Source organism: Sylvia atricapilla, chromosome 18, assembly GCF_009819655.1.
Source record: "Sylvia atricapilla isolate bSylAtr1 chromosome 18, bSylAtr1.pri, whole genome shotgun sequence".
In the NCBI taxonomy this organism is placed as follows: Eukaryota; Metazoa; Chordata; class Aves; order Passeriformes; family Sylviidae; genus Sylvia; species Sylvia atricapilla.
The window spans coordinates 10424170-10450167 of record NC_089157.1 but is presented as its reverse complement, the minus strand read 5'-3'; the positions used below and the strand labels follow the sequence as shown (position 1 = coordinate 10450167).

Here is a 25998-nt window from a genome sequence, read left to right as displayed (position 1 = left end):
AAAATACTCCAGGTAAATTTTACAGTAAATCTTCCAGGTTTTGATGGACTTCCAGCTTTTGATTGACTTCATCGCAGCAGCCCCGAAGTGTCCTGGTCATAGGCAAAGCTGTGCTTGGACATGGCAAGTGCTTGTTGGGTTTTGTGGCCCGTCGAGAAAAGCAGATGAAAGCCAGTTTATTACAGCCTTTGAACCTTGCCTCTCTTTCCCTCCCGTCACCTGAGCCACTAAAACAAAGCAAAAACAATTCCCTCCTTGGCTCCCCCTGACAAAAAAAATGCCCGACTTCACAATTTATGCTGCTGTTTTCTTTGAACTGTTATCTCTGCAGGACCTTATGGCATCCTTTGCCTTTCAAAAGAATTGAGTTTATAATGTCCTGCAGTGAAGCCCTGACTCAGCAAAATGCTTAAGCTCCTGCCTAATTTTACATCTACAAATAGCCCTGCTGGTGCCTTCAAGGTATTTTAGGGATGTATCTTAGAATCGTGGAGTCTTGAAAAGATTTGGGTTGGAAGAGAGCTTAAAGTCCATCTTAATGTCCAGCCTGTCCTGGGACACTTCCAGGGATCCAGGGGCAGCCACAGCTGCTCTGGGCACCCTGTGCCAGGGCTTCACCTTCCTCACAGGGAATAATTCCTTCTAAAGACTCCGCAGGAAAATTATCTTAAAACTTCGGTCAGCTCTGCTTGCTATGTACAGAAAATGCTGAAAACACTTCAATATCTCACAGGAGCAAAGCAGAAAAGAGCAGGCATATTGACAATCCTACCAGTGCTCAGGTGCTCTCCAAAAGACACCAGATGAAGTCTGATGTGGAAGTGTTACAGGACTGCTCAGGAGCTAATGCTGATGATCCCAAGTTTGTAATGTGCTGCCAGTCAGTCTCTTGCCTGTGAATTGTCAAAAATGAAAATACCTTGTGTGAGAGCCTGCCACACTTGCAAAATGTTTGCATATATTTTTCTTTTATGTTAAATGACCTACTTTAAATTTTTTTCTCCTACTGCTGGAGAGACTTGATTCTGTTCCTAGAGTCGAATTATTCCTTTTTCTTCTTGAGCCCCTTTCTTTCTTTCTTCCCACAGTCCCTCAAGGGAAGGATTTGTTAGACTTCCCAGGGGCATCTCCTGCTGGCAAATCTCTGCAGCCATTGCCTGCTGCAACAGGGAGCTCCTTGGCTGCTGGGGTGGGCAAAGCCCCCAGCTTGGAGGATTTTCTAAGATCTCCATTCCCATTTTGAAATCTCAGCGAAGTGAGCCGAACTTCCAAACGTCCTGTGGTGTGTATGGGAGCTCATGTTATTCCAAGTGGGAAATGCTGAATTCTGTGCCTTTGGAAATTATGCCTTTTATCTGATTCCTGACCAAGGAAACTTTTTTTTTTTTTTTCTTCCTATAATAGCAGCAGAAAATGGGCAACCAACTCTTGTAGGGACACATTTACCAAGGTATTACCAATTTGCATTTTCATTCCGTGTTGTAATTCGTGTTCACTCTTCATGAATTAGTGTTTAGTGGTTAGAATTAAATATGAGGCATGAAGAGTCACAGATTTGCTGTCACTGCATAGTGTAGGACACTGTGAAGAGCAGCCTTTGCAGGTCTTCCTTTTTCCTCTACCCATCCATAGCTGTTCTCAGCTTCCCTGAAGCTGGGCTGATGGTAACAGACTTGGAGGTCAGTGAAAGTAAAATAGGAAAAAGGTATGTCAAATATCCCTTAAGGCCTTTTAATTTCTCTTCCTGAGGAGCAATAAAGCCTGAATTTTCTGTACAGTCATAATAGCAATTGCAGTGTACCTACAGGATAGAGAAATAATTCGTGTTGTTAAACACCGTGACTATTTTCTGTGTAAAATAATAGATTTTCTTTTCTCTTGCAGTAATGTTGGCCCCTACATATAGGTTGTGGAGAACTTTGTTTGCAAAAAAACAAAGCCATTGTTTTAACAGAAACCGCAGAAATTTTGCCTTTCATATTGAATCAGTAGCATAATGAGTCGTGGAGCAATAGTTCAACATCAAAGGAAACTTTTTGGATATATAGTGTGTTGCAACAACAGCGAAAAAGTTCCCACCAGAAAGGAATTTTGCCATATGTGAACAGCAAACATATGTATTAGGTTAAAAACCAGAAGATTTCCTTTGCTTTGCACCAAAACCAAGAGAGAACTCCAAGTACAGAGGATTTTGTTTGCAGTGTCATGGGCAAGAGCTCAGTGAAAACCCAAAAAGCCTTGAGGATGCCCCAACAATTTGGCTCAAACATCAATATTTTTCACTTTTAGAAACACCCTTGTTTTGCTCTGACTCATGGCATTACATCAATGGTCTTCACAGATATACTTGCCCAATTTATTTATAGTAGTAATAAACCCAGATAAATCTATTTATCTCCATGAAATATTTGAGCGAAATTAATGATTGTTTTTTAAAATCTCGATGGGATTCTTGGCTGCTTCCTTTGGATAGAGTTGTATTTGATTCTAAATTGTGAGACCACTTAATGTAAAGAAGTTTTTTGCCCAGACACCCCATAATTCTGGCTTCATGGAGAGATAAAAATTCTGAAAATGAAATGTTTTAATGACGAAATTTTAAAGCATCTCCATGTGTATTTCTGGAAGAAAATTCTCTTTAATTTTTATTATCATTCACATGGGGCTTTTTTTCCCCTCAAAGTTCCAGAGATTTTTCTTCTCATGAACGAGGAGAGAAAACACATCAATGGATGTAATTTGAATTTAGAAGGCACTTGAAGAGAGGCCTGTATTCAGAATTATTGTTGGCACATGTTTTGAGGATGTAAAGTGGAAGCCTTCTTCTGTGGGCATTAGTAAGGAGATAATTAAGACTACAGTAGGTAATTAGGGTAGCTTTTATTACTGCATCTTTCATTAACTAATTATATTAATTTGGTAACATTTGAAAAATTCTTTGAAGATGAAAAGTGCTAACTCTCACTACCTTTGGTGGTAGCTTTTCTCTGCACTGGTCATAAATTTCAAGGGCTTTTCTTGATACAGATGCACATCCATATGTGCAGAGTTGCTAATAAAAATTACATATTTCTAATAAAAAAAAGACAGACATTATCTGGCATAATCTGATCAGGATGAGCAGCAACTTTTCTGCTGACGCTTTCTTTTTCAAAGTCAAAATACGTTGGTACTTAATGTTTTTTATTGGGATAAAAATATTTCCCAAAAAAAAAAAAAAAAAAGAAATTTTCCTTGTTTTGGAAGTGTCACTTATTTATTCAAGCCTCAGAGCAGAGAGGTAAATGTGATCCATCACTTCCCATTGATGTGATGGGATCAGGAATCAAACCTTGTCTGCTCTCAGGAACATACAAAAAACAGGAAATTATTTCAGGTTAAAGAAGGAAAACATCTCACGTTTGTTAATAATTTCTTCACAGTTGTAATCAAACCAAAGGAATTAGAAATTGTAATTGTTTCTGTAATTCTTCAGAACTGAACTTTCTTTCAGGGAATCCAACACTTTTGAAAAGTATTCTGTGATTAAAGGATAATCAAATCAGATTTCATATATTAAAGACCAAATCCTTCCTACATTCCCATTCCATATTTGTTCCCGGGATTCTTCAAACTCTTCATCTTACCAGCTTTTAGTTGATTTAGATTAAGCCCTGCAACTAACACCAAAAATTAATTCCTGCCTTGACAAGGGATTTTGGAATGCTGGCACTGCACCTTTTTGTCTCTTTGGGGCTCCTTGTTAAAACTCTCTGCTTTACAAGCTGGGGTTTTTTTTTTAAAAAACAACATTTTTTCCCAGCCTCAGTCTGCCCCTCAGGTATCCCACAGAATTCCTCTGATCCTGTGCATCATCCTGGAGCCTCACAGGCCCAAACCCCACTGAGCTGCTCCCTTGGGTCTGAAACAAACTCCATTTGGGTCCAAAATAAACTCCATTGGGGTCAGGAATAAACTCCATTGGGGTCAGGAATAAACTCCTATTGGGTCTGAAATAAACTCCATTTGGGTCTGAAATAAACTCCATTGGGGTCTGAAATAAACTCCATTTGGGTCTGAAATAACCTCCATTCAGCGTTTTGCTGGAGATAATCCATCCACAGAGGGATAATAGGGGGAATAAAAGGTTCCTACCCCGACATGCAGCTCAGAGGATCCTTTCTCCTTCCACATCAGTGTCCAGTGGCTCTGGAGCACGGATGGATCCATCCACAAACTCCACTGCAGCTCTCCAAAATCTGCCTGGAATATTCCTTCTCAGCGCCGTTACTTTTCCCTTCCATCCTTCCCGGGCCTCTGGATGCCGTGTGAGACCCAAACAATATGATTTTATTTTAGGAACCTTCCCATTTTTTAGAAATAAATCAAATGAGTTTTTCCCCTTTCTCCAGCTGTAATTCACCCACATTGTTGCAATGGAGCTTATTATCTCATTTACATTTTTAAAGAGGCTTTCAAAGTGTAGGATATCTGGGCTGGAAAGCAAAACATTTGATTTCTTTGTTCTCTGGCCAACACAAAGCACTTCCAAGGTCAGGTATGGTGTAGACATTCAACAGCAAACATGTTTACATGGCATTTGAAAGCCCGTTTAACTGAAAACAAAAAAAAATATTGTCTTTATAAGAGTGATGCAAGTCAGCTTTGCGCAGCTGAGGGATGGGAATTCATCTGAACCAGGGAAAATTTAACTAAATAAGTGAAGTTTTGTTTTCTGTTCGGGGGGGGGAAGAAAGCCTCTGACGCTTAAAAAATTGGCCCGGATTTTTATTTTTAATCCCTTTTTCTTCATCTCAGCAGTTATTAATCATAAGCTCTGCTGCTCTTTGGGCAAAATGCAACACTTTGAAGCTGTAGAATAGAAACTGCTTTTCTAAACAAAACCAAACATTGTTTAATTTTACAAAAGCGATGTTCTGGGGTGTACCTGGGGTGAGTCCTCTGCTGTTTTTATAAGAGTATTCTACATGGCAAAAGCTTCTCTGTCTGATTCAGAGAAAGATTTGAGGGTTCTGGTAGCTTCAGGAATTGCCATCAGCATTCAGGCTCTGGCCACTGCACGTGAGGCTTTTTGACTACAGAGGGAATTTTCAAAAAGTGTGATCTTCAAAAAGGTGCATTATTCATTCACAATCCCTCCTGGAAAATTAAAATCACGGGCAACAAACAAACTTACATATTCCTAATTGCTATTTGCAGAGCTGATCACGTGCAGGAGTCTACAGCAACCATGAGATTTTGATGTTACTTTTTCATTTTGGCGTGGCTTTGATCAAATGCTGAACGTTTTGGTTTTACTTATTTTTTTGCTATAGCGCTGATAGAATAGCTGGAGTACTCAAATGAACATTAATTACTCATGGAATTTATGCAGCACACGAATAGTCCAAAAAGGGTGCAGTTAAAGGTATTTGTGATTGATCCAGGGAGTTTGCTGTGGTTTTTTTTTGGTTTGTTTGTTTTTTTTTTTTTTTTTTTTTTTTGCCATCCCAATACAAAACCTGCCAACAGTTGTGATGTGATTGGAAAAAATCTGTGAGTTCATACAGTAAATTCCAGTTTGGACAAATGGTGAGGGGATAACTGGAAGAGTTGTTAGTTTGCTCTACTTACATGCTATAGTAAAAATACCTTATTTCTAAATTTAAATTTAAGACATTTTCTGCTCTCCTAATGAAATAAAACATGTGTGCTCCGTGCTGGCAAACACTATCTAGAGTAGGTGAACCTAACAAAGGCTGTGTTATCTGAATTTCCCAAATTAAATGACTTTCAGATGCTTTGCAAGTGCTCAGATTTAAAGGAACCTCTCATTTTATCCTCTGCAGAAGAAGTTTGTTGTAAAGAGGAGAAAAATGGAGAAGTGAAGGAAGGAAGGAGCAGGATCCCAGTTTTCTTTGCCACCTCAGGGTGTGGTGTCTTGTGCAGGAACAGTTTGAGATCCAGTTTTGTGCTCAGGATCTGCAGATGGGGCTGATACAAATCTCTTCTCTGGCACAAACACAAAAAACCCCAAAAACTATATGGACTCACATGTATTTATACAATTAAATGCTGTCTCTTGGCCAGCTTCAAAGTCCAGTGGAAGACTCAAACTTGCTCTTGAGCACAAGGGAAAGATGAGTGATGTGTGATGAGGTTTCTTCCCTCCTTATTTTTCACCGCTGGGGCTGGAAAAGCTGATCCTGAAAGAGCAGGAGAGGATGGGTCATACTTTGTAGTTTATCCAAAATGTGCTCCAGGAATGTTCCTGAGAGTCATCCTGGGCTGGTTATGAATGGACATTTTGGGGTTATGGCAGGATTTTTGCCTAATTAATTGGGCTTTTGGTGATCTTCCTGATTTGTGGGATGACCTTTCTCCTTCTTGCAGTTCTGCATTGCTCGTTTTAGCTTTTGTGCTTGTTTGTGTTTTACCTCACGAGGTAGCTGTACAAAAAGCAAACAAAAAGTCTGCAATTCACACATAATTCCCACATACATTTCATTATATTAATGCAAATTCCTGGTACTGCAAGACTTGTTGAGTACTGAAGATGGGTTGTGTATTCAAAGCCTGGATTTCAACATTTCTCAGAAGCTGTGATAGCATAAAAGTCCCTGGGCAGATTTGAAGTTCATGCTTGGGTCTGGTTACAATTTTTGGCATCAGAACATGTAACAGTCTTACAGCTATAAGACTTTAAAGTTAATGCCTGGCATCACTTCAAAACATCGTGCAAGATCTATCATAAGTAGTCCTCTTATCTTATCTCAATAGCAGTTTTATCCTGTAAATTATTGGAGAGTGCAGGATTTCGGTGCTGTGGAAAAGAGCAAGGCATTTTTGCTGTTAAATCTTTGCACCACGAGGATTTTTAATGGTCCTGAGTTGTGCACAGGTAGCCTGGGCTGCTGGAAGCAAACATTCACCATATGGCAGGTCCTGCATCTGTGGGGTTGTTGGTCTCTCCTCTCAAGGGAAAGGCAGGAGCACCAAGGGAGGTTTAGGCTGGATAGTAAGAAAAATTTCTTCACTGAAAGTGTGATCAAGACCTGGAGCTGCTCAGGCAAGTGGTGGAGTCACTGTCCCTGAAATGTTCAAAAAAAACAAGTCAATGTGGCATTCCTTGATACGATTGAGTGCCCATTGTAGGGTTGATCAGAGTGCCCATTGTAGGGTTGATCAAAGGTTGGACTCGATGATCTGGGAGGTCTTTTCCAGCCCTAAGGATTCTGTCATTCCAGGATGCTCTGCAGAAAGCTCTCTGTGCAGCTCAGCTTTTTTCAAAGCAGCACCAGAGGCTCCTTCGGTGACATTTGCAGCACGAGCCCCTTCCCAGGTCCAGCCCCGTGCTGCTTTTCACTGATGGGTATCAATGCCCCGATTTCCTGCCATACAAAAGATAACTCAAAATATTCCCTTTCTGCAGCTACAGCCGCCTCTGTGTTGGTGTCAATCCCCCAGCCACAATTGTGCACTTTGCTTGGAGTCAGCACTTGCAGTTAACAATGCCTTTATTCAAGCTGACAACATCACTAAGCTTTTAGTAAATGTGTAAGTAAATGTTAAGCGTGTATTCAAACATCCAACAATGAGGAGGAAACTTTCAAAACAAACAACAACAACAAAAAAATCTTTGAAACTTTGTATTGTTTGTTTGGTGTGTATCTGTTAGAAATAACACAGACTATCAGTTCCTTGGGGCACGCTGTTCCTTTGTTAAGCATGTAACAAAAAGATCAAGGCTCTTGAGTGAGTGCTGGAATAAAAATAAATATATAAGGAGAACAATCATGACAAAATAAATTTGTCTATGCATTTTATGAGCTTGGTTTAGGAGTGATTGCTTCTGAGCTAAATAAAGATTGGGTAGTTGTGGTAAAGTGACATCATAATATTCCTTTTATTTATTGCCATTTATACTTCGTTTATAGATCCCATGCTAGATTTGACTACAGGGCAGGAGGGGAGTCCCTCATCTCAGCCAGCATCCCACTCCAGTAATATGGAATACATTTCCACTCCAAATTCCAGACATTGTTTTCCAGAGAGAGGATTATTCTTGCTTAAAGAAAAAAACAAAACAAAACCTGTTGGTACACTGCAAAACTGCTCCTAGGAAACTCAGGTTGTGCAGAGAGGATGACAACAAAAACCTGGGACATTTGCAAATGCAAATGTTGCAATATTTCCATTTGCCTTCCAACCTTTGAGGGTATTTCTTCCATTTTTAGGATGAATAGTGTAGAAGAAGATATAAAAATAATATATTTTAAGGATTAGTAGCCTGTAATAAGATACAACTTTAAAGATGTAACTACTCTTGTTCAGTCAATGGTCCCACCAGTGCAAAGTCACTTTTTTGAGTGGCCAAACTGCCTCTGTCATGTCTTAGCACCAAGTTCAGCTGGACTCCCAGTGCTCCACTCCCTTCCCCAGCTCCTTGGAGGACGTCACCTGGAAGTTTTGCTGCCCTCCCATGTTTCTCACGTGTGTTTTGCATCCCTTGCTGTTGTTCCAGGCCTTGCAGGAGGAGGTGGAGAATTACCGTGGGCAGCTTTATGATGCTCAGAGGAGGCTCCAGCACAGCGAGCTGAAATCCCAGGAGCAGGTACTGGGTGCTGTCCCCATCCCTTGAGCAAGGAGGTGCAATAGTTAAAAATAATCCCTTCCTTCAAAGCGAAAAAGAATTTTCCTGCAAAATTCTCAGCTAGCGCTTTCTTTTCTGTTTTGTTGGTAATGAAAGAGAATTAAACTGTCTGAACCCTTCAGGCAAATACTTATCTGCTGCTCTCTATTGCAAGTTGGTATTTCAGCTATTCTAGCTGTTAAATGATGCATTTATTTTGAACTGACTGTTTGCAACTGACTGTAGAGTTTTAATAGAGGTTTCTGAGACTATTCGAACCTGTTCTTTAATGGTTTGTATGAAGAGAAATATAATTGGACAATAACAGCTAAAAATAATCTTTAGTCCTGATCTTCTGCATTCATTGTCCAAACATGTCTGTAAACAGTTTCAGATGATTAATAGTGCTAAATTTTTTCTGGACACTTCCAGTGAAGTCAGAGATTATTTAGTGTGCTTTGAGCGAAATAGAGTGTGGTGTTTACAGGCAGTGTTGGAACAGAAAATCAATCATCTGCATTCAAACCAGATTAAATTGAAATATTCAGGAGAATATGCAGGTGATGAATGCCTGAATCAGAGAGGAATTTATGTATTTCTAATACAAATCAGGTTTTGAAGCATTTGAGAACTTTATTTGGTGCTGAGTAAACAGTATCTACATCATATATCCTGCATAAAGCATTCCTAATTTACCTGCAGGAATAATTGGTTGGGGTGGATATAGAAGATTAATAGTCATTAACTTCACATATTTTTTCCTCAGCTTTGTCATCCTACTGGCACATGGGAATTCTCTGTCACCCTTGGTGTTTAATTGATGTGTTTCCTCTCTGGAGTGTCAGTGATGGGCTGTTCCCTTCTGTCCCCCCTCTGCCTCCCAAATCCAGATGTTGGGCCAGGCTCATCCTTAGCTGCAGGGCTGCAGGGCTTTGGTGTAGTGACTGAGCTGGCCTACAAGCATTGCATTTTGCATTTTGGCTTCAGAGTCTCCTGGAAAAGAAGGAGGAAAATCAGCTCTTTAGAGCATGGTTGTCCCTCCCAGGGAACAGCACTGGCTGCACGCTGTGAGGGATGTCCTCTTCCAAATATTTTCCTTTTTTATGTTTTTCTTTAGCCACTGCCAGTTTGCCTTTTTTTTTTCGTTTTCTTTTTTTTTTCTTTTTTTTTTTTCCCTGTCCCATTTTGAGATGGATCCAGAAGAAGAAATAAAAAGTGACTCATGAAGTAGAGAGGTAGAAGGTTGCACATTTGCACATGCAGATTCACAGGGTGCCTTCAGGGTTTCCTCCTACATGAGCATCTGCTCCAAACCAATCTACAGAACTCTCCTGTCCAGACTTTAATTAATGAAGGACTAGTTCAGATGGTAACATCCTGTTCCCCAGCATAACGGAACAGGAATGTTATTTAAATTACACTGGGCTGTCCATCTTTGAGCTCGGTGTGTTGGCAGATCTGGTAGAGCTCATATCCAAGTTCCTCAATGGTCTTGTCTCTGCCTTTCATCCACTGGGACTTTCTGAAGCAGCTGGAGCCACTGAAGCTGGTTTGCTTTAGGTGGCTTTGGTCTATTTTGCAGACAAACATTTTGGAAGTTGTTACTCGTCTCCTCTGTGACCGGTTAATTCATTAGTTCTGCTTATCTCTCCAGAAGAAAAAGGCAAAAGTGACAGCTCTGACATGTTTCCAGTTACTGGGTTTGGCCAGGCTACCTGTAAATGTGTTCATCAAGTGTTAACAGTAGTTAACAACTCATCAGCTGATCAGGGACTTGAAATATTCAGGGCAGCGACTTGCTTTCTGCTTTTACCAAATACTGTGTGAATCAGAATTGCATAAAACGTGGAGATTTGTGCTGGCACCATTACAAAAGCCACTTTTCCAAGCTTTTACATGTCTATAAATAAGGAGGAGAGAGGGTTAAAGAGTTTCTGTTTTTCATTAAAAGGAAAAATCTTGTGTTTTGATTCTATAACAACAACAAACAAATGAATGAGACATGAAAAAACATTTTGTTGTGCTTTTAATTAAAACTAAAAAGCTGTTTCTCGTTATGGCTTGTTGGGTGGTATCTTAGTGCTCCATGTTGGCCGTTTTTTCAGTGCAATGTCCTCATAACTCTTCAGCCTTTAAGAGTGACTGACAGAGCCACAAAGTTTAACTCTTTGTCGCAGTGACCCTCTGGTGATCACACAGGCTTAACCTTTCGTTATTATAATCATCCAGAGAGACAAACTATCCTATAAATAAAGGGGAGGAAATACACTGGGCTGTCAGCAAGCCCTGAGCTCTTCTGGAGGCCAGCGTGGCGCTGCAGTTGGAGAGGAGCTGTTTTTGTGGAGCTTTTCCATTCCCATACTTTGTGTTCTTGGATGAATTCGTGTTTACTCCTGTTTTCTTTGTCTCTCCCATTTTATAGTGTGCAGTCACTTCGTGTCTGTGTTGTCTCACCAGTGGTGCCATATGGCAACGATCTCTGGGTGATGGGTTCCAATGACGTTTTTCAAAAGTAAATAATTTTATCTTTTCCGTAAAGGTTGTCCTGTCTCTGTCCTTGTTTTCCAGTGTAATGCTGCTCTTCAAGAGCGGAGTCCCAAAGCTGTGCCATCCTTCTTCAGGTCAAAATGTTGGATGTTTCCTTTAAAAAGTAGATGTCCAGCTTCTTGAGACATAAATAGAAGTTGTATTCATGGAAAGAGATACACTGGCAGTTAATGTGAAAACTTTAATATATAGTTTTATATATATTGTTGTTGAATATATATGGTCACAGGACTGTTAATGCAGTCTGGGAAGGTTTCTGGCAAATTTGGGTGTGTCCTAAGCATTTCCTTGCAAAGCAGCAGTGAAGTTTCTTATATCTCAGTCCTACATAACTGTGGGATCAGCTTCCTGTCCAGTGATCCCATTGTGTTCCTGTATCGTGTGCTTTTGGAGTGAATGTATCCCTTGGTTGTCTCTGGATCTAATGAGAGACAAGATTTCCTACTAAACATCACTTTTTAAGTCCTGTGGCTTTTGTACATTTGTCAGTCATCGTTAAAAAATCTCCATTGTTCATGCAGGAGACTCTACATCCTGTGAATGTGTAATTAAGAATGACACACATCACTGAGAGCTTAATGAATCCAGGAATTTAGGCAACAAGTTTTGCTAAATTGAGACCTGTATAAAAATTCATGGTAGTTATTTTTTTCTTTTTTTCTTTTTTTCTTTTTTTCTTTTTTTTTTTCCCTATACTACCTAGATTTCTTTGGCATTCATTTAATTTCAAATTCCTTTATGAAGGGTAATCACCCCAACTCAGTTTACTAAAAAGCTCCAAGAATCTGTCTTTTGGGAATTACACACAAGGATTTTCTCAGAAAAAAAATAAATCCTATTCTTTTCATTCCATGTTCTAATGTTTCTAGCCATAGATTTGGGGTGACTATGATATAAAATTTGGGATAACAGAAGAGAAGAAAGTTCCTCATGTTTGCAAACAACTGAAGTAGCAACAACACTATAGATACTCAAACCATAGGGATACCTCCAAACAGTCAAGTCATAAATAGAGTTTTAAAGGAGATCCTGAGACAGAAAATCAATTATGTTCAATTCATTAATATTGCTGAGGAAAATAAAGGAGAATGGCAATGGAGGTTTTCAGCCCTTTAATTTCTTTTTCCTAAAAAAAGATTATAAAAGAAGGAGAAAGGAGTTATCAGAATGAGGATGTTACAGAAGTATTTGGCATAAAGTGCAGCAGCTTAGTTTAAGTGGATTTCACTCATGTTCAAATGAAAACAGGAGTGATAATTGTAAAAGAGCCATGATTCAAAAGCATTCAGCCAGTTTTCATTTCTAATGTTTATTATCCTGACTTGCTCGATTTTTTTTTTTTTTTTAATGACTGCTGGATATTTACCACATTCAGCCCAACTTACTGTTTCCATGCCAACTAAATATATTTGTTCTCAGATGAGTGCTGTGATGCATCCTTCTGAAATTTCAGTTGCTGTGTAGCACAGAGGAACTTCTAAGGTTTGCCACACCTTCTCCTTGGTGGGAACAGTGCTGCTGCCAGTGGATTTGTGGAGCTGGGAGCAAGGAATCAGTGAGACACAGATGAGCAATAGGCTTTGATGTCCACGGTATGAGTCCCAAGTCATTCTTAATCTGATGGCTGGAACACTTGAGTAATATTAGCTCTTTAGTTTAGGGCTTTTTTTGGGCCGTATTTCTCCTTAGAAATTATCCAGTGGAAGTTGTCCCTGCCCATGGCAGAGGGATTGAAATGAGATGATCTTTAAGGTCCTTTCCAACACCAACCATTCCATGATTCTGTGATTTTTTTAAAGGTCTCAGAGAGTCTTTAATACCATCAGATGGCAGCCTGAGGTGCTTGCCTCAAGTTCCCAGACTTCCTCAAAGTGTTGTCATCCTCAGAACATGTTACAGTCACCCAGAATCAGACAAATTAGGATATTTAAATAACCCGGATTAGGATATTTGAAAGCCCTGGTTGGCTTTGTGGCCAGCTGCAGGTGAGGAGGTTGGAGGGAGCCTTTGTGTCACCAGGGGACACTTTGGAAACTGAAATCCAACCAAGTCAGCACAGGCTGGAGGTGGTGATGAAATTCTGCTGTTTGCTCCACTAGCTTCAACCCACGTCACTGAAACGCTTCCAGAACTTCTCCCCCAGAGACCCATTTGTGCTCCCACAGAAATGGGAAGCCCAGGCTGGATGTGGATGGTCTTAATCACAGCAGTGATTCACTGAGAGCAGCCCTTGCTGGGGCTCAGCAGCCTCTGGAGCCGTGGGGAAAAGTGTGAGAACCTGAAAGGAATTTCCAATGTGACTTTCAGGAACTGCACCACCAAATACTGTCACGTTAAAATAGTTCTTGCAGTTTCTGCCTGTGACCAGCAGGGATGGATGGATTTGAAGAGTGGTTTTGGGCAGTTCTCTGTGGCTGAGGAGAGACCTTGTGTTATCTCCTCCATCCTCTGCTCTGCTGACACCCCCAGCACTGGATCAGGAGGGACCTCTGTGTTTCAGCTGTTTTCCTACCAAAAAAACCTTGTGAAAAATGCAGGGGACCAACAGGCAAAGGGACATAGCTCCCCAAAGGCTGAAAATCTGATGATTCCACATCTGCACAATAGAGGATTTCTTTTCTAACTACTCGTGGTGAGAAAATTTCAAATTTAAAGTCTTTTTTTATTGAAAAGAAGATGTTGGAGAGCTGCAGAGAAGCAATGAAGGATCCAGTGGCAGTTTGGCACACAGACCACAGCATCCAGTTCTGAGGGAGTTCTGGGTCTCTTTTCAGTAGAGACTGGTGGGCAGGAATCACTCTGATCCTGGTTCTGGCTCTATCAGGCACCTTTCATGGATATAGGTGCCCCACTGGAGTATGGCAATGTTGATTTCATAAAGTTTTGTTTGGGTTGGAAAGGACCTTAGAGATTACCCAGTGTCACCCCCTGCCCTGGGCAGGGACACCTACCATAGACCAGGTTGCTCCAACCCTAATCTTGAACACTTCCTGGGATGGAAGTGGACTTTAGGTACCATAAATTACCACAAACATCATTTGGAGCCCAATTCTACCGCTTTTTATCTTAGTAGGTGTCTATCTTATGCTCAAATCCATTGATATATTCATTAATCACTTTGCTAAACAGCACCCCTCAGTTTTTAATTAAGACTGAGATTGTCAGGATAAATCACCATTTTGCATTTGCCACATTTTATATTTGTGTATCATTTCCTTTAATGGCGAGCTGTGAAAGGAAAGAGAATTACAAGGAATATAGTAAATTATTCTGTGTAGCACGAGGTTTCAGATTAGCAGGAGGAGATAGAACCTGAGATTCAAGCACAGAAAAACAGCTTTGCAGGTGGGATTTGAAAGGAGCTGGAAATCAATGGAGTTAAAAGTTCCCAGGAGCTCCATATGGCAGGAACTGCAGGAGAAGAGGCTCTCACCAACTGTGCAACTGTCAAAGGGAAAAGAGTCGAGGAGAGTGGTGCATGTGTGGAAGTCAGTGATCAAATGTTAGCCTTGGTAATCAGGCACAACTGGAAAACACACAAATATACACCTCCTGAACAGAACAGAATGAATTATTGGAGCTTGGTGGCCAGCTGGAGGAAGACAGCAAACAGAAAGTGTAGGACAAATAGTTTAAAAAGGGAAAAGGGAATTGTTACCAAAAGAGAATAGAAGCATATGGCAGTGTGCAAGAATTAGTGTTTTAAAATGTCACTTTTCTTGCTCTTTGTCTTAAATAGCAGTGAATGAGAGAGATTGTCCTTTTAAGAGGGCATGTTAGAGCATCTGTGGTTAGATTATAGATTATCTGTGAAGGGAACTTTGCTCTTTCAGAAGCTGTTAAAGTAGGGCTACAAGGAGCAGTGATACTGGTGCTTAATGCAGGGAATTGAAATGGAATGGAATGTCTGGAGGAGCCAGTGGATGACAGAAGAACAGAGCAGCAAAACCTCATCTCCAGTTGTGCTCACAGCAATGCCTGCTCAAGTAGGGAACTGTCCCAGTCTCTTTTTCTAGGAGATGGAGCTAAAAAGGACTGGGAAAGACCAACTTTATGGGGATCTTTACCTTCACGTAAATTCTGAGGTACTATTTTGCTGTCAGCTTAATCAGCACCGAATGCCATCCATGGGAATTCCATCCTGCTGCCATGCTTCTCCTGCACTGCCCATCCTTGCCCAGCCCTGAGGCTCTGCAAGCCTGGCAGCTGCTTTTCCACTTGAGACCCTGCTTGGATTTTTTGTTCTTGGAAATGGTGGTCGTGAAAGTAGCTTCTGATTATTATCTACAGAGCTTTGCTTGTTCACACGGCGGGTGTGAAAATGCAGATCCTGATCCTGCTGCTGCTGAGTTCTGTCAGCCCTTGCTGGCCTTGGAGAGCACCAGGCACCTCCTGAATCAGGCACTGAGACCTCTCCGTGCTGGGCCAGCAGGGATGGGAGGGATTGTGTGGAAGGTGACACATGCTGGAATGTAGAACTAAAGCCCATAAATGTGTTCCAGCAGCGGTGTCAGAGATGCTCAGAGCTTCATTTCAGACTCCGTTATCCTGAGAGCGCGTTCGGAATGGCCAGAGGCAGAAATTAACCCCATGTGTTGGACCTGATGGTCCTCGTGGGTCCCTTCCAGCCCGGAATATTCTGTCATTCCATGTGCTCAGCTTTGGCCCAGCAGCACTGGGGAGCAGCTGGGCTGGTTTGGGTCTGGTTCCTCTGGATCAGGGGGACACCCCGTGTAGGGGACAGCCCTCCTGCTGCAATCCCAACCTCCTGGACCAGCAGGGACAGGAGCTGAGGGGAAGAGAGTGCTGGGGGAACAAAGATGGCATCTGCCACGAGTCATCTGGAAGGAGAAGAAAATAAATCCGGGATCCTCCAAATCCCAGCTGGAACAATAGCAGAGCCCTGGAGAGGGGGAGGCTGAGAGAACAGCGTGAATTTTCTAGCCACAACATTCCTGGTTGTTCCCTGGTGTTGACAGTGAAAGCGTTTATTCCTCTCCAAGCTGTGTAGTCCCAGGAATGCTGTTCTTGCCATATGCAGCCCACTGGTGGGTGTTTTTTGTTGGGGTTTTTTTTTTTTTTTCAAAAAGCTTCTTTTGCAGCTATGAATTATAAGGACTCAGATTGCTTAACTACAGCCAGAAGATTTTCCAGGTGGGAGATCTTGTTCGAGAAAAGAGAGATGGAAACACAAGCCACTGAAGTAATAAGGCCACTTGGATGCAGGTTGGGAAAAGAAACAAAAATGACCTGGATCAGCAAACTCAGTGCCCAGCGAGGAGCTCAGCAGGGCTGGAGTCCCTGTGGGTCAGTAAAAACAACAAGGCAGAAATGTCTCGGCTGCTGGGATGGGTTACTGGCTACAGACAGACACACAGAGGGGACGGCTGTGCCACCAATTTATCTTTTATTGGAGCTGTCAGGACAGGGGAGGTGCCCCAGCAAGATTTTCTCAGTGGAGAACAACATGGTGTTCACTTGACAAAACAACTTTTTGCTCAGCTGATCTCGCCCGTTTTCAGCTGAGCCAAATCCGTGGGATTTATGGCCTTCATTACTTTCCTTAAGAACTCGAGAACATTTGTATCGAGTTGCACGCTGTTCCTCTGAATCCGGGAGACCCATATTTCAATGGCCCTTGCACAGTGAGAGTCAAAATTATTCCCTCTGCCTGAACCCAGAGAGCGTGTGGACTCGAAGGCGGCCGATGTTCGCGTTTGGTGATTCTCTGAGAAGACAAATGTGCAGACCTTGATCTTCACTGAAACAATTGATACATCATCAGAATCTTCGTTAGGAAAAATCATTTCAGGAGATTTCGAGCTCCAGTTAAATGTTCCCTTTCAACAGAGGCCGGAGGGATCTGAGATTTAAGGGAATTGCCAGTTTTGGTTGGTTTGTTGCTGGGTTGGGGACGTTGCTCAGGGTGCCCCAGGCCAGCTGAGGGAGGAAAGGGGCACATCTGGACCCACAGAGGTTTTGTAGGAGTGGGGCTGTGCTCACTGAGACTTCAGGAGTGCTGAGAGGCAAAGGAGTTGTCCTTGCAATTAGGGAGGACACAAACAACAAGTGATTAATCATTCTTTGTGTGTTTGTTTGGTTTTCTGCTTGCATTTTGGTTTTTTTTTTTTTTGGTGTGTCCTTTTGATTGTTTTCTTCTGTTGATTAAGGGGTGTTTTTTTAATTGGAATGGCATTGTAATATTTTGTCCTTCACTTGCCCTTTTCACAGTGCTTTCAGAAAATTCCTGCAGCAGTCTTCACCTGAATGAAGCTGACCTATGCAGTATTATTAATACTATTATTATTATTATTGTTATTGTCATTATTGCTATTATTATTACCACCTTCATTTAGAAGGAGGAGACTTTATTCTGAGGTTAAATTATCTCCCTAAAACTGAAGGGTTATTTTTTACCTTTTTGGAACCCTCACCTGTCTTCAGATTTATTGCAGCAGATCTTTCCTGTCTCCATTCAGAGATGTTGCAGAACAGATCCATAACCTTTTAAAAGACTTTTTTCTTTTAAATGGCATTACAGCACATAACTGTTGGATAGGAAAGGATTTAAGAGAGACAGGAAATTACTTTTCTCATGTTGTTCACCCTGAAACATGGAGAAAATCTGATAACAACTAAAAGATCCTAATTATGCCTTTTGGTCACTATCCTAGTATTTCCTGGCACACATTATCCTGCATAAATATTATAGACAGGCAGAAATTAAGATACTAAAAAAGCCACAACACCCTGGTTAAGGCAACTATCTTTTGATTCTTATCTGACAGAAATACAAAATTAACTTCATGCCCTTCAAGACAAGATTTTATTTTTTTTAAGGAACTTGAACAACTTTCTGTGGTCCCTTCATTCACTTGAGAGTTTCTTTTGCAGTTTCCTTATGCTCCCCTGGTTCAGATAAAGTCATTTACAGCTGCAAGGTCTGGAGAGGATTGTGTTTGTTTGGGGTTTGTGAATTTTGGATTTTTTGGGGTTTTATGAGATGGGTATTTTGCACCGGGGGTGAACTCAGCATCACAGAGCTGTGGGATGTGAGGAGGGAAGAGCTGGGTGTGGAGAACCTGAGCAGGATCTGGTGGAGGGCATGGAAGGGACCCAGAACAACCTGTGCCTTGCAGGCTGGTGGTAGCACGTGGCTGAAATTCATCTGGTCATCTTGAAGACCCCACGTTTCTCCTGGATGTGCTGGGGTTGTTCCCTTCAGAAAGGAAGGGGAGGGACTGGAGCACAGTGAGGAGCCAGTGGAGCGTGTTCCTGTGCTCCCACCTGCTCCTAATGCAGCCCCCAAACATCCCTCTGAGGTTTGTGGAGAAGATGAGTGCTGCAGAACTGAGCTGTGCCAGCAGAAGACTCCTGGCAGGGGTAAAACTGAAGCAGATTTTGCAGTAGAGCTCAGGGAAGTTGTCGCCACCATCCCCGGAGGGATTGCAGAGGTGTGTGGACATGGTGTGAGGGACCCTGGCAGGGCTGGATCGTGGCTGGACTTGATCTTAAAGGCTTTTTCCAACCCTAATGATTCTCTGGTTCTGCTGATCAGCACTGAGTTGGTTGTTGGGAAGCTCAGGTTTGGATATTTCTCTTCTGGCCAACAAAACCAACTTCTCCCTCTTTGAGAATGGTCAACACAAATTCAGTGTAGTCTGTGGAATTCCAAGTCCCCTGCTTTTTGCATCACTTTATAGAATTGTGTCACTATTTATCTCCTTTTTTTTACTGATTCATCACATGACCAAGCACACATGAGCTATGTGTGGCAATTTCAGCTTTCTGCTGACACCAAAGATGATTGATGGTCAAACTCCAAACCTCATATATTAGCCACCAACCTGAATAAACAAAGACCAGTGTGGCAGCTTAATATTAAAAGCTATAAAACCTTCCTGGGGGTTCGTGGATTAAATCAGCTCACCAAAATGAATTTTTTAAATAAAAAAGCTTTCTCAGGACCGAAGAAAAACGAACACAAGTAAATGAAATAGAGCCATCCTCATCCAGCTGACTAAAGCCCTCCTGAGGGATGAAGAATTGCAATTTTAAACATCCCTCAAGTGTGCAAGAGGAGACAGAGTATTTGTGGATCCTAGGGAGGCAGCTTGAGGCTATAAAAGAACAAAAAAGCCTTTAAGGCACAAAAACCCCCTATCCCTGCAGACATAGCTTTCGTTGGTGAAAAATAAGTGTTAAAAAAATAAAAACCTTCTGCCGTTAAAATGTGTACCCATTAGGCCACTAGATGTTGTTTTTCAGTTTTCAGAAGTGATTTAGATTTTTTGCCGTGCCCTATTTTAATCTCTTGGGTCAATAAACCTTGATAGTGACTTCAGCCAAAAGTACCAGCAGGTTGTTTACCATAACAGGGCAGGAAACAGCTGGGCATTTATTTTCATCTCATTGTGATGCAATTAGCAGTGAGCAGAGCTGAAAGTAGGCATGTTTTGTCTGCTCAAACAAATCAGAATTGTATCCAAAAGAACGGGTTTCATTGCAAAAAAAAAAGTGGATGTTTTGTTGTAAACAGAGATGGGGATCACCCCCAAGCCAACCTGCAGCCACCAGGGCTTGTTTCTCATTTTCTCTTTCCCTTCTCAGCTGACCCTGTGAGATATCTCCATACTTTAAAGCACAATACAATATTTTCTTCCTGGCTTCCTGAGAAACACCTTTGTCAAAAGGCAATGATCCTCTGCTGCTCTGCAAAGTTCATAACAAATGTTCCCAGCATTGTGAAAGCATTTATTTAGAGGACAAGTGCAGATTAAACTGTTAAAACCAGTGACCTGGTTGCAAGAAAACTCTTGCACAATTAGAAAATTATTATTTCCCTCGCAGAGCTGTATTAAAACTTCTGTTGCATCTGCATATTGGCCAGGTGATCATCCAGATCCTCTTGCCCATTAAATAGATTGTTATTAATCAAAATTTAGGAAAGAAAAGCCTTTTGCTGCTCTGGCTGCCTGTTTCTGGTCTCGACTCACCAAGAATAAATGGAACATGTTGAATCAACTGAAATATATGTTTCTGCTCTATCAAGGTCCCCACCCAAATGAGCTGTTGGCTCAGAAAATATTTATCCTGGCAGACCACTTATGCATAACTTTGGAAGCCTTGATAGAAATAGTAGCATGAATTTATTGGTGTAGCTCTCAAAAACATAAATTTTGATCGTTGGCTTATACACAAGCGGAGTTCAAACGAGGTTTCCTGTCTCACCTCTCTCTTTTTTTTTTTTTTTTCCTTCTTCAGATTTGCATAATGGCATCACTTCCTTGTAGTTCCCAAGGAAAGCCTCTAATTGCCCATTTGCATAGAGATTTGGCGATTCCTCCTGCCTGTCGGGGTGACTCAGAGGGAGAATTTTCCTAACGTTTTCATCAGATTGTTTTTATTCCTTTTGTATTGATAATTGCATGCTGCATAATGCAGATTCTGGCCAGAGCTGCTTTTCCCATGGGATGGTGCTGGGATCAACTCGGGTTCTCACACGTGGAACCTCTGGGAGCTGGGATTTGGAGCTCGTGGCTTCTTCAGGTGTGAGGCTGAGGGTTGGGTTTGTGGTTGCAGTGGTGGATTTCGGCCATTTGGGAAGGAAAGGCCAGCACCAAACAGTGTTGGGGAAAATTAAAAATAAAAATAAATATTCGATTTTAAAGTTTCGAGATATTTTATGAGTTAATTTGATATCGAAGCCCTTTGATCCTTTATTTACATATTCAGCTGCTAATCCAGAAAAACACCAAAGTCCTTGTTTAATTGGAATTAAGCAGTTAATCCTTTTGGGAGTTAAGTACAAGATGTGAGGCCCTGATTCAGCTGAGTAGGAACGTGATGGGCTGACCTGAACCACACTCCCCAAATTATCCCAGGTCAAAACTCATCAAATCCAACCACTCTGGAAAGATAATAAGCACAACCCTTCCATCTGATCTCTCTTCATGTAACTCTGCTCTGGAACTCCTGTTTACTCAGCATCTGTTAAATAAAGTTGCAGATGAAAATTTTTCCCTGTTCAAACTCCTTGTTTTGGGGTCTAAGGTGCTCAAATCTACTCATTGGAAGTTCTGTAGTCTCCATGAGGACGACACAAAGTGCAATGAAAAATAGTTGCAGGATGAAGAATAATAATTAAAAGTCCACAAAAGCGCCTACAAGTTGAGAAATTTTTGTAAAATATATCTTGGAAAGCAGTAACTCACCTTGTCCAAGGGAGCAAGGGACAAATGTCACCCCAATGACCTGGTTCAGATCCCACCAGAAATAAACAGAAAACTTCTCACTGTCCATTTTCAATGTGTGTCTGTGCAAATGCTCAGTTCAGATGGATTTAAGCATGATTGTTGCTTCTTCAGACCATGTTTTCTCATTTTTTTTCCTCTCCATATGTATTTTTATTCTTATGTTTTCTTTTGCCTTTCTTCTCTCTCCTTTACCTCTTTTGTTCTTTAAAGATCTTCGCTGATCTTTCTTCTTTCTCCTTCCCGCTCCCTTTTGATAGCACAATTAATTCTGTGTTTATTTGACCTCAAATTTGGGCAAAAGAAGCAAAAAAAACTCAGAGCATCTTAAGAGCAGCCATCTCTACATAAATTTCTCTTTGTTCTGTTACAGTTGATTACTATACGAGAAGAATATGAAAAAATACTCAGCGGGCTGATGCCAGCATCTGCCAAAAAGGAGCTTGAAGACACAATTTCATCTTTAAAATCTCAGGTAAATTCTTACTCTTCAGCATTTTGGGCTGGATAAAAGCCATCTCTTCTTGACAGGAGGTTATGACCATCTGAAATTTGGCCAAAAATACTGAGTAAGTGTCAAAACCAAATTGTGGCAGCACTCACATGCTTCTCACTGAGTGTCAGATTTCACAAAATTTTCTCCTCCAGTTTGAGAGCTGCCATTTTGTATTTTTTGATCCCAGTCTTTTCCTCCAGGAAAAACTGTGCTTTATTTAGTATTAGGGTTTTTTCCTCAGCCTTTCAGATACAGCTCACAGTTATCTTTCATCTTCCTTACCCTCTTTCTCCTGAAGCAATCATTTAAAGGTGCCTATAAAGGGCAAAGAAGAGGATTAGAAATAATTTTATTTTCTTTCCAGCCTATGTAATAAAGCAAGTTGGATAATTTTTAAAGATACTTGTCTCAATGACCATTGTGATATTTTTACATTTTCCTATATAAAGAGACTCTGTAATGTTTTGTCTTGAATATTGCTAACCACCCGTTCTTCTAGATTAATGTAGAATCAGTATGATTTCTGTGAACTGTTGAATTTCCTAATAGAAATATCCAACTGTCATTGGAAACAGGGAACTGCTGATTAACTGGGTGCATTTCTCACTCATGGCTCCCACAGAAATTATTTGGGGCTTTTCTATTCATTGTATTGGGAGCTGGAAGAAAAACAAATGTCATCAATGCCTGAACTCCAATGAGGAAGAATAAATAGCCATAAAGAAGGGTGATCATAGCTGTGGAATAATGGGGATCTGAGGAAAATGCCACCAGTGTTTGCAGGACTGTGCACGTAGCTGAGCTGGGAAGGACTGGGATCTGGGATCTGTCCTGGCTGAAGGGAACAGCTGGGACAAGGACAGTGCCAGGCTGGTGGCTCAGAGCTGCCCTGAGCTGTGGGAAGAGCAGAAATTTGGAGCACAAGTTTAGGCCCAATTATCATCATGTCCTTATGCCAATTTTCAGGACCATTTTTGAAGAAATTCTTGACCTACAACATCTCATTTCTCTTTCTTACTCAACCTTCTCTAGGGAGATCATTGGTAATTTCATGTATTTGGCTTTTTCACCCTTTTTTTCTCTTTGCAAGTTGTAAGAGTTATTCCATAGCATATTTTGCTCTGCTTGAGACACCTCCTCTGGCAGAGGCCACCTTCGATGGGAGTAGGAAATTTTCACAGTGGAAACCCAACATTTCTATGTGCAAGGAGTGGCACAGCTTCGATACTCTGGTTGTAAACATTCTGCTTCCCCCTCAAGAGATCCCTAATGGAAGTGATGTTCTTTCTCATTTAAATAGCTGTGGGAAATAAAGAGTTAAGGGTCTACTGGGGAAATCTATTTCCAGTTGATAGTAAAAAACTATTTTTAAAGACTCTTAAAAAGACTCTCAGCACTGCCTGGTAGGAAAGCATCACTCCAAGCTAAAACAAGAATACCACACCTTTTAATGAGTTGCAAAAAAACCCCAAAATAGCAGAATCTGATATCCACCTGCAGAGCTTCTGTAAGCAGCAGCAGCATTTCAAAAGGAGTAAAAGTAACTCCACAGATGAGAACCTGGGTGCTCTCCCAGAAATCCATTGCTGCTGGCTGCGTTTCCGCACGCGCTGGCGTCGGAGACCGCTCGGGGAGCTGGGCTCTCTCTGAAGCACAGGTGTCCTGCTCTTTGAAAATTGTTGAAATTCCTGTTCAAAAACATCAGACAAGAAGGGCACACTGGAATCCCTGCACCTGTCAGGATTATTTATTGCTGGAGGAGGATGAAGAGGATAGGCTGGGTGAAAGCACCGCACGGAGATAAAAATAAACAGCAGGAAAAGAAGATACTTGAGGCTTGGGTGAAGTTTTCTGAACACGTTGCTAAATATAAAGGATTTGCTGCCCGATTGTCTGCTCCTGGTGAGATGGCCAACAGGGGATGCAGTGTGTTAATGAGCATTAATTCTCATGCACTTGGGGAACAGGTGAGTACCTTCATCACAAGAGCAAAAAGTGCAGGGATCAGAGCACAGGAATCCCATGGGAGCTGCCAGGAGAACGGGAGCTCCCGAGCCCTTGCACAACCCAGATGGTGCCACCAGCTGGGTGTAACAACAGGTTTGACTCTGTTCCTGAAGGAGTAGAGAATGCACAGGCAGAGCAGAGCCAGGGAAGCCAAGAGAATCGTCTTCTATTAAATAGTAATTCTTCCACGCAGCTGAAAGTGTCACTGCATTTTATTTAGCCAGGAGAGACCAGAAAAATTCCTTGTGTGAAATGAGCTCAAACATCTTAATTGGAATTTTGTACCCTGTTTTTTCATGTGGGATGTGTTTTGCAGGTAAGTTTCCTGCAGAAAAGACTCCTCCGGGAAGACCTGAGCGCCCAGCACGCCAAAAAAGTACGGGATTATCTTTGCTCAACTTGTACCATTTCACACCTGTGGGTCCCACTTCTTGAAGTTTTACGGCTTCATTCAAACCCTCCAACGTGGGTGCCGTTTTAAAAGCTCCCTTTTCTCAGTAAACAAGCATCTGAGAAGTTTTCCCCAGTGCTTAGTCAGTGCTACTAGAGCAAGATTAGAGGAGCTGCAGGTGCTTTGCAAGTCTGGGCTTTGCCTGCACAGCTGCGGCTCTGCGGTGATGCCACCTCCTTTAAAGATAGAAAACAATGATGCAAGGCAGAATATTACAGATCACATCTTCAAAGGACCGGATCTCCACGAGCCTGAGATTTTTTTTAATTTTTTTTTCCCCCTTTTGAGACGTTTACACCCTCCAATATAAATTATGGCAAGTGCCGCAGCCATAAAAAGCCTGGCTGTGCCTTTAGAGTAAGTGATTCACGTGGAGAGGTGAGTACAAGGAAACTTCCTAGGAAAGCCACTCCATCTTTACTGTATTTATAGACATTGATGGTGTTTCATATCTCACATGAGGGTTTCTGCAGCTAAGAATGCGTGCTCGTAAAAACAGTGTCAGCACTTGTGAGAGATTTAAGCAACTGTGAGAGAGTTGGTAGTGTGAGAGTTGGGTGAAAATATTAATCCTAAATTCTTTGTTAACAGGAATTAGCTAAAACTAACTGGAAACTGAAAATGTCATAGGTCCTTTGTAATAAGTCCAGTGTAAGTAACTTTGTTAGATAAATAGAAAGCTCCAGACCCACTGCCCACTGGACCCGGCCCTGCTTTCAGTCTGTTGTGTTTTTTATAATAAAAATTATGAGGTATAACTGACAACAATCTCTTCCTTTTCAGGTAACCAGTGGATCAGCGGGATCTCTGTGATTGCCAAATGGACTGCTTTGAATAGGTTTGAAGATTTAGCTCTTGTAAATTATAATGCAAAGATGAGTGGTTCTTTTGTTAGCACAAAAAAATGAACTTCATGAAAACATATTCATAGCTCATGCAGCATGGATTTTGTTGTATCTTCCTTCCATTATTTTTTTATCATTATTTTATTACAGATTTATGCTTTTGATACACGGTTTGGCGCCACGCTGAGCTTGCTTACCGAGCAAGTAGACTTTGCTCTACTAATATTTTTGTTACTCCTTCCCAATACCATTTTTTTCACTTCTAATCATGAAAAAAACACCCATTTTCTATTATTATTATTATTATCGTTGTCCAAGATATTTTAACATATTTTGACATTGTTCTGCGTCCATGTGTTTACATAATATTAAAATATTATTATTTTCTTATCTTTTTGTTTTGACACATTATTGTCCTGCTTGAGCATCTCACTCACCTCAGCAGCCAGGAGAGTTTTGTGCGGATTTATAAAGCGGGAATGTGCGCTGCGTTTCCAGGGATTCTTTGGCACAAAGGATAATAAGAGCACCGTGGTGGCACTGCAGGCAGCTCTGGCTGTCAGTGGGGTTGGATACTCTGGGCACAGGGAACTCCTTCCTCATGGCTGATAACACAGCCCTGGGTGTTGTTGGAGAAGTCATCAGTGATACGGCCTCGGCGCCACGTGGGCGTGTGCCGGCTCTCCGCCGCAATCCCGGGAAGCCTGAGCAGATTCCAGAGGGTTTTCTGGAATTGAGGGGCAATGGGAAGCTGAAGGACCTGGTCAGCCCTCAGAGCTGTCTCTCCT

At 41.5% G+C, this 25998-nt stretch overlaps 1 protein-coding gene across 1 annotated transcript in view; it reads left to right on the top strand.

Annotated features, from left to right (window-relative positions):
* The window catches only part of CEP112 (centrosomal protein 112), a 155739-nt gene extending 130178 nt beyond the window's left edge, over positions 1-25561 (top strand). Inside the window, exons 23-26 of the mRNA XM_066332363.1 lie at positions 8504-8593; positions 21785-21886; positions 24231-24290; positions 25149-25561. Of these exons, the coding sequence (XP_066188460.1) occupies positions 8504-8593; positions 21785-21886; positions 24231-24290; positions 25149-25178 (282 nt within the window). The 3' untranslated portion in view covers positions 25179-25561. The remainder of the gene's footprint in view (positions 1-8503; positions 8594-21784; positions 21887-24230; positions 24291-25148) is intronic.
* Positions 25562-25998: the final 437 nt, after the last annotated feature.